The sequence below is a fragment of the Carex rostrata genome, chromosome 25 (assembly GCF_964058835.1).
Source record: "Carex rostrata chromosome 25, lpCarRost1.2, whole genome shotgun sequence".
Taxonomy (NCBI): Eukaryota; Viridiplantae; Streptophyta; class Magnoliopsida; order Poales; family Cyperaceae; genus Carex; species Carex rostrata.
The window spans coordinates 3,574,666-3,583,624 of NC_135942.1; the positions used below are offsets into that span (position 1 = coordinate 3,574,666).

The following is an 8,959-nucleotide window of genomic DNA, read 5'->3' on the forward strand; positions in this document are numbered from 1 at the left end:
AAAAAAATTAAAAAAATTGCTACAGTTCTGAACGGAATAGTCCTTAATTCCGTCCAGATTTTTTTTAGTTAAATCGTTAATTAGAATCAAGATTAACGGGACAAAATGTTTATCCCATCCAACTACAGTGTTTGAACGGAATAAACCATGAATATTAAGAAATAAAAATAAAAAGCTGGTATTAGCAGCACAAAAATTTGAACTTTGACAACACAATGTGAACATTTCTAATAGAAGAATTCATTCAAAATTTTGGAACTACGTACCTTCAATATTCAAAACTTCTGAATTTTAATAACACAAAATATGAACATTCTCAAAATTTTGGAACTTACGTATCATCAATATTCAAAAAGATTTAATAGGGCTTCATGTTTTCTTTTTGCATGATATGACAAGATGATTTTCTTTTTCTTTTTCTTTTGCTTTTAGCAATATTCCTTGCGTACAACAGAACTAAAATATAAACTAAGCATCCAAAATGAATTACAGTTACATATTTTAAATAAAAAAACCTTACAGTATATAGATATAGGCATTTATATTCCTATAAAGGTGAAAAAGTTCAGCCCTTTTTAATTTTTTTCTCACTATAGGCAATAATTACTGTCCCTATAATCACTCAACAATCACAATGAAAAACGGTACTACTAAAACAACTATTTTTGGGTGCAATTTTCCTGAGACTAGACTCAGAAAATGCTCTCAAGGCAAGAGGAGAGATGTGTATTCTATCCATCATATTAATTTTTGGGGCTTCCAAAATGGCTTTTGGAGGGGTTATGGCCCATTGCATTGCCCAAATCGCAAGTGGTCGCATGTATATCAATGATCGGTAGTGGCCATCAGTTGTCCATCCTTCAGGTGTTTGGAACCAATACCTAAATAGAGACCGAACAACAATCTAGATCATTGTCCTTGTAAAACTTTGAAGAAACATGCGGGGAGAAATAGCTAGTGGCAAAACAAGCTAGTATTGCTGTAATGCTCTTTTTCTCACGATCATGCAACTTTCTGTTAATAGTGATTTGAATAAACCAAATATGAAATAATAAATATCGTGCAATTTTCTGTTTTCGTTGATCTCTCAAATATTTTTTAAATATTAGGAGTTCAAATTGCCATGCAGGTATCAGGTAAATACAAGGTATAACTATAATAGAAAGAGCAAAACTAAACTCAATAATGACTGCTCAATCCCCAGTAAAACAAAAAGAAAATTAAGCACAAAATAGAGAAAGACTTACCCATATCCTTCGTCTGACCACCCTGCAATGAAAATCCCCTCAGCAGTCGTAAAACCCTGGTACTCCATATCATGATGAAGCATCGTGGCGGCGACACCATATGTCACCCCCGTCCAAATCTCCCTTGACTGCATGCACGTCTCATCCACTTTCCCATTCGGGTACATGCCGTTCACTGCCCCCATTCTTCCCCCTTTCACCCTCATCACATTAAACTCAAAAATATTTTGCAAAACGCTCCTTATCCTCCCTCCATCAAATAACGGTGGCAAACCCGCCGCGGCAGTGTACCACTGGCCAGCAAGTTGATCGGCCTGGATTGATTGACTGTTGTTGTCATAGTTAAAGTATGATCCATTCCACAGTTTGGATTCATAGACCATCTTCGCTTTCATGAATTTGACTTTATATTTTTCAGCTACAGCACGGTCCCCGAGGTGGTGGGCCATGGTGGCGGCTGCCTGAAGAGCAGCAAGCCAAAGACAGCCTGAATATGCGCTAACCCCACGTACTGTCCATGTATCGTAGGTTTGATCAGGGAAACCGTCATTTTCTATCAACCCATCACCATCCCGATCGAATTGATCCATATAGTCCACGGCTGCACATACACTAGGCCAGACATCCCTTGCAAATGCCAGGTCACTAGTTGCAGCAAAATCACGATACACTTGTAACACGAACTTCGGGTTCAAATCCTTCCACCTACTGGTATCGTGTATATTATATGCATTCATTTCATGCCATGGGTCATGGGTCCCAAGATCATGCGGTACGGCCCCTTTAACTTTTCTAATGCCCCAGGTACCATCAGCCAGAAATTTGACCTTTCTTTTGTCTTCAAAGAGAACTGCATGTGCAAAGTCGCGCTGGATGCTAAGTTCTATCTTCGGGAAAAGGTTGAGGAGGGCAAAGGAGGCATAGAAGTGTACGTCGTATGTATTCCACATGATGTACTCTATGCCTTCCAGGTAGAGGAATCGACCTACATCATTGTTACCAAAAGAGCTAGGGTTTGCCACAGGGTTAGTATTGGCATTTTCAGATAATATGCTTTCTTGTTCATTATTTGTCCCAGGCCTGGAATTTTCTTCTAGACCAGGAGCTTCGCTATCTGCACCACACACACAAAAAAAAAAGATAAGTAACAAAGTAGAATGATACTTCCAAGAACATATAATTTGAATGGAGAAAGATCAGCACCTATCCACAAAGTTCCACCAGCAACTAGAAAATAAAGCTCGTTAAAAAGTGTGAATTTGTACCTGAAATATTCAGTTCTGAACTTTAGATAAAAGAGTCACAGCAGAGAACAACCACTTTAAACAGAAAATTTAAAAAAAAAAAAAAATTGAAGATGTTTGTACCATTCGGGGAGTCTCTCATCCTGAAGTATGGGATTTTGCCACTTCTCTATCTCTTCTTCCCAGCGCTTGTATTCTAAAAAGTAAAAAGAAATTAATAAAAATGGCAGAGGTTGGAGAAGGGGAAATTTTTTGATTAAAAAAGAAATGGTTTTGTACATACTCATCAAGGCATCATGAACCAAATTAACGGCCGACCTTTCTGACGTTCCATAGAATTTTGTGTATCTCCTAGAAAAGATGATGACAGTTTAAGTGTCTTAATTAGAAGAAAGAAAGGGTAAAAAAAGGTCAACTTAATAGAGATTTTGAAGTTCAAACTCACCGGTAGTAGGAGCGGCCCTTTTGAAATTTTATTTTAGGAGATGACCATGCCAAAGCAAAAACGACAGTACATCTCCCATGCGGCTCAACCCATGTTGAGGCCGACACTGCAGCACCAACAGTATTACCTGACGAAGATGGCTCGGTGGAACCCATATCAAAATTTTCTCGGTCAAATTGACCGTCCTATAAGAAAATTCACTGTTTATGAAGTTTGTTCTAATTATTATTCTCTTTGTTTAAGTAAATTACCAATAGTCTGCTCAGTCATCATTCTTTAAATTGAATCATGGGTCTCAAAATTCCATATTTGGTCCCTATATTGTTCCAATCTGTAGTATTCTCATCTTTATTTTCATCTTTCAGTACAAAAATTGGCAGAAATTGAATATGCTCAGGCCAATTTCAAAAAATCAGTCGTTCCAGGAACAGTTTTGTCCGCTCTTGAGATTTGAACTATTGGTAAAGAACAATTGCACAAGTTCAAAAGTTGGAGACCATAATGGTAAATAGTGATGCCTTTTGGACCATCTGAGCAATTTATTATTATTTACTATGATTCTAGACCAGAGGTATGTGTGACTATAAAAAATATTCAATATATATTGCTCGTTCAACTATATATAAATCAATTTTTCAGAAGAGAGGAGGGGGGGGGTATACATACTTGAGCCATTTTGTCCCACATATCTTTAGCTGTGGTGCATTTGTCTGATGAACAGTTATCCCCTGAAAGATCAAATGCTGGCAAAACAGTCACGCTCACATTCTGAGTTTCGCATGCTGCAATAGCAAATGTGACAGGTGGATTGTCCTTCCCAGTTCTGGAGAAATATTCAAATGTAAGAAAATGGAAGCAAAAGAAAATTACAAGGGAGAAAAAAAAGGGAACAATTATGTCTGTGTAACCACCCTACTTGTGATGTAGAAGCACTCCAGAGACACCATCGTCTCCACTGAACATCAAACAGCAAAAGGAAATCAATATATTAGTAATTTGTTAGTCAAAGATCTTCTATATAAAGAACATACTAAAAACAATAAAGAAAACTACTATACATGAATGGCTCGTTGTAGTGACCCCCAGACTGATGAGAAACTCCTCCAATAGAGTTCTGTGTAAATTTCAAAAAAATTAAATTCATGATATATAACTTTCTTAACAAAGTACATTTAAATAATAATAGCATAGAGAAAATGCAAGGAAATCATACCGCCCAAGTCATTAGCAGACTCACTTTAGCTCTATCCTTACCGGTGTTAACTAGCTGTGGAATTTTACACATACGTCAGTTGTGTCACTTGCTATACAAATAATCCTACTGCAAAATAATAGTTACGCATCTTAGTCAAGATATACAGTTTACTCACAGTATATACAAACACAGAAGTAGGAAGGCTGCTATCTCTGTAATCATGAGGGATAAATGGAGAAATCTGCCGGCAAGATATTTTAAGGTCCGGATCTGGTTCGCCTATACAAAAGGATAAAATATTAAAAATGCAAAGCACCTATATCACAAATCTTATACTTGGAGTAATTACTGATTATACGAAACATCCACAAAGTATTTTCATCTTCTTACCATTTGGCTTCAGAAGTTTCAGAATTCCCATTTTTGTCCATAAACTTTGCAATTTGTGCCAAAATGATATTACCTTTTATCTAAAGGGGGGATGGAACCACACACTGTCATCTCAGTAAGCACAGTGATGTGGAATCATACGATTTATATATCCAATATAGAACAGTGATGTGGATGCTGACTACTTTAATGTCCTCATTTTTTTTAAGTTAAAAAGTTATCACTTCATGTTATTTGTGGTGATATGGACATCAAAGGCTAAAAGGAACAATGACAAGCCCATAACACCACATAACCACATGTTATTTGTGGTGATATGGACATCAAAGGCTAAAAGGAACAATGACAAGCCCATAACACCACATAACCACAAGTTATTGCTTACATGGGAGGCAATGTGGATTTCCAATTTTCTCATCCACATTAATGGTAGAACTACTCTGATCCACACAATGAGTTATGGACCAACATGGGAACAAAACTGGAAATATAAGGACCTTTTGAATAATTTACTTTTTTTCTTTTAATATGTGTTACAAGACAAACTTGCTTTCCTTTTCTTTCCCAAAAAGTGTGCTTTTGTGTTTCTTTTTCCATTTTCTGATGGCCAATATATCATGTTTTTGATATTGGTACGGATGCACCTGTACATGTTACCCTATTGGTTAATCAATGTAAATTTGAATAAATTGTACCATCATAAACAGTCCAAGCCCTAGGAAATAAAGCATGATAAGTAGAATGCTGGCCACTCAGATTCCAGTCCCATGATGAAATTCCTTCATCCCCGGATTTCCTGAGAAAATGAAGTTACACAATAAGATCAAAATTACCCATGTAAATTTCCAATGAAATAAAGGAGAGCTTCTTACTTCAAACAATCATGGTGGCCAGGAGCTAACACTGACGAGTACCTTTTATTCCCTCCATCTCTAGATACAAATATCTGCATTGCTACACATACAACATATAAGCAAATGATTGGTATATGTCATTTCAGTCCCATTTTGTATCCTCCAACAAAGCAAAAAAAAATGTACTGAATACTATCTGAAAAACTCTGTAACCCAACTCACAGGAAAACTCAAAAAGAAAACATTACATTATAAAAGAAAACAAATTAAAAGAACTAATGGAAAATCGCCAAACTAAAAATGACTAAATAACAATAAAAATTACCGAAAATTGATTCGCCATGACAGGAGACGTTTCACATGAACCAGGCAGTATTTGCCAATGTTTGAACTCTCCTCTAAAGCCCCTTGAAATACTACCACTCCTAAGATCACACAAAGTATCACCAGAATGAAAACAAAAAAATTCATTACTTTAAACATGAGAAGAAAAAAATATAAAGAAAAAAGTGAGAGAATTAACAGGAATAAGCACCATACCCCATTCCACCTAGCGGCACACCTTGAGAGGCACATGGTTTCTGGTTTTCTCGCGTAAATGGATCTATTGGTGCTTTCTGTAGGAGTAATAAGTTGTATCATTAGAAATCTAGTTTACAAAAAAAAAAAATATATAGAGTAAGGATTAAAGCAAAAGGCGTAGAAGTAGCAAAATAGGTCAAATACCCTTCCGTATGAAGCTTCTTCCCTGACATAAGACCAAAGCCGTACACCAAGGGTCATCTGAAGTATAATAAAAAATATACTATTGATTAAATATTTATTCAAATAAGGGCTATTATTAACCCTGACATCTATTTCTTTTCAGATGCCTTTTGCGAGAATAGAACGTGCGTATCCCCGTAGAGAGGCGAGGCACGTCACAATCTATGCTAGGCATATGGTTCCACTATTAATTTAAACTAACAAAGTAGAATGCTTACGGGAGGCTAATTTCTACTGTTTAAGGGGCTAAATTGGGGCTTTGAGCTTAAAACCTCGAAATACAATAGTTTGTTTTAAGAAGTACCTAAGATCAGCATTATACACTACCAGAACATATAATATATGATTATAAGAACAAGAAATGCAAAGGTTACCAGCATATACCATTTTCATAGCCTCCATGAATGTAATGCTAAACTCCTTTAATTTGTTAGCATGGCTATTTAACCTTCTTCTCCATGCTTGATTGGGAGGAGCACCTCCATCAAAATCTAACTGCACTTTTTGCACACTTATTATTACCAGTAGACTCAAACAACTTAAGCAATTGAGTCCCCGAATGAGCTATGGAAGTTGAAGACGTTAAAAGAGAAAAAAAAAAAAAACAGATCACCTTACAATTTATATCGTCTTTACATATTAATTTTCCACAACTTACCTTGGACAGTTGAAAAAAAAATGTCAAAAACTGCTGGGTTTGCCTTAAAGTTTATAATGTAGCTACATATGAATTTCATGAATTGACCTTTACATTCTAATTTTTCTAAACTTCCCCTCGTTAAGGTTGTGTTCAGTGACTTTGTTGGTATGAGTATAACAGTGGCGTTGGCTGTGCTGGTAAACAGCTACTCTTTCAGGTTTTGCTTGGTAACTGATTCTTCATTGATTCATTTTTGTCATGTACTTACATCTCAAATTACAAAGAGGAGACATTGATACAAAAGTTGAAAGTAAAAAAAAAACTATATCACCAATAATAACATGTTAAGCATAATTGAAGACTTCAAACTTTGATCCCGAACAACAAAAATAGTAAAATTCTGGACCAAAAAAAACTAACCAATTGCAAGGTTGCTCGGCTGACGTACTCTTCAGCAGGCCATGAGTTTCTTCTACAGAGAAACAGATGCCCGCTCACCATTTTTACAAATCAATCCTTAACAACACCAAATTTCCACAATAAATTTTATAGCCCCTTCGTCAGAATTCCAAGTTACGACAAATCCAGAGATATAGAAGTCTTAAGTTCCAGATATGAAACACCTTCATCTATTCAAAGACAGAAAAGCCATCGATTTGTTGCCTTTTAAGAAAGAGAAGATTAACTGGCCGTTTAAGGGGAGATTAATGCTTTTATTGGATTAGATAACTTTACTTTACAAGGATCGAATCTTTATCTTAACCTTGTGCTCGATTGCTTGCGAAGGAAAGTGAAGAATTCGAATGATTTGTGGATCAGAAAGTGAGAGAGCGAGAGAGAATGGAAATCGGTGCTCCGTTATTTCTATTTCTTTGTCACCGTACACCGTATTCCTCCTATTATTCTCGGTTATTACGACAATAGAAAGGGCCGATATGCGTCTCCTGGAAGTTCGCCCCAGAAATCTCTTCATAAAAAATATTCTCCAGCGGAGCTCGGACGTGTCTTCAATCTAAGAATTCACATCCTCTCCAATACCTGATAAGAGAATCTTTTATAATTACTAGATCTGGACCGTTCTTTTTAACTTGGCACGAATCTCAAAACCCAAAAATACTGCCCCTATGATGACCCGAATCCCAAATCGGTTGAGATTTAATCTCAAATCATAAAGTAAGGGTGATCCTCTGCAATACCTGAGAGGATACGGATTCTCAATCTAACGGAATCCATATCCTCCTGTTGAGGTAACATAATACTTATGTTTAGATTTGGACCGTCCGATCAAAATACGAGCGAATCCGATCTGCGATGGAATGCATGAATCCCTTTAAGTTTCATGCAAATTCGTATTTGACGGTCTGGATCCGAACAGAAATATTTTTACCTCAGGTGATATGAATTCCAATCTAAGAAGTACGTATTACGGATTGTGTGATGGATTTTATATTTTAATTTTTAAATTTTAAAAGGTCGGTCTAAATTGTTAAATATAATTTTCATATAACAATATATCTATAGATAAAATTTTATATTTTTTGAACTTTTTTACTACTTTTTAAATAAATAGAAAATCACTTTATCTAAAAATTCCAAACCATTTTCAAGTGGTACTCTACCTATCTAAAAATATAGTAAAAAATTTCCAACAAATATAAAATTTGATTTTCAAATACATTTTTATACAGTGATTATGTTTAACAGTTTGGATCGATCGTTTGAATTTTTAAAAGGGAGATATTAATCTATAGCATGAATTGATCCGTAATTTTTAAAATGAAGATATTAATCTATAGCATGAATTTTTAAAACGGAGATATTAATCTGTAGCATGAATTAATCTATACCATAGCCTCACTCCAATCTAAATATATAATTACGAACCCGGTTTTTAAGTAGGTATTAATGATATTTTCTCTAAATTATAAAGTCCATCTTAATATAAAATTATGCATCAACTTAGCTGGTTAATGAGTTGTTATATTCTATTTTCTATTTTTCATATAAAAATTGCATAGAATAAAACTTCAATGAAAAAGATAAGAAAATCATCAAGTACCTGACGCATGTTAATTAATATGATGATGTAATTTCCAAAGTGAATTTAAATACTGGTATTATTTTAATTTACGCTTTTAATATAATAAGTATAATTTTTTTGTGTTAATATCATACCAAA

The 8,959-nt window shown here is 35.2% G+C and overlaps 1 protein-coding gene across 2 annotated transcripts; it reads right to left on the reverse strand.

The window, feature by feature from the left end:
* Window positions 1-322: 322 nt before the first annotated feature.
* LOC144576047 (uncharacterized) lies at window positions 323-7,654 on the reverse strand. 2 transcript variants are annotated; one of them, XM_078326288.1, is made up of 18 exons: window positions 7,201-7,654; window positions 6,525-6,635; window positions 6,102-6,158; window positions 5,916-5,992; window positions 5,701-5,800; window positions 5,394-5,467; window positions 5,217-5,317; window positions 4,307-4,410; window positions 4,150-4,203; window positions 3,995-4,050; window positions 3,853-3,891; window positions 3,603-3,759; window positions 2,937-3,121; window positions 2,775-2,842; window positions 2,615-2,687; window positions 2,451-2,512; window positions 1,248-2,361; window positions 323-881 (listed from the first exon to the last, which is right to left on the reverse strand). In XM_078326288.1, the coding sequence occupies exons 1-18, from the start codon at window positions 7,279-7,281 to the stop codon at window positions 623-625; spliced, it is 2,772 nt and encodes a 923-aa protein (XP_078182414.1). In that variant the 5' UTR covers window positions 7,282-7,654; the 3' UTR covers window positions 323-622. The 2 variants fall into 2 exon arrangements, with proteins under 2 accessions (XP_078182414.1, XP_078182415.1); XM_078326289.1 differs by having other exon boundaries at window positions 5,394-5,475; window positions 7,201-7,632.
* Between the last annotated feature and the right edge of the window lie 1,305 nt (window positions 7,655-8,959).

Excerpts from the sequence above, each read along its gene's own strand:
- LOC144576047 (XM_078326288.1), bottom strand. The coding sequence starts at position 7,281 with ATGGTGAGCGGGCATCTGTTTCTCTGTAGAAGAAACTCATGGCCTGCT. Across the intron at positions 5,318-5,393 it reads GGCCACCATGATTGTTTGAA|GAAATCCGGGGATGAAGGAA; the intron begins GTAAGAAGCTCT and ends TCATTTTCTCAG. Across the intron at positions 4,204-4,306 it reads CTTCTGTGTTTGTATATACT|CTAGTTAACACCGGTAAGGA; the intron begins GTGAGTAAACTG and ends AAAATTCCACAG.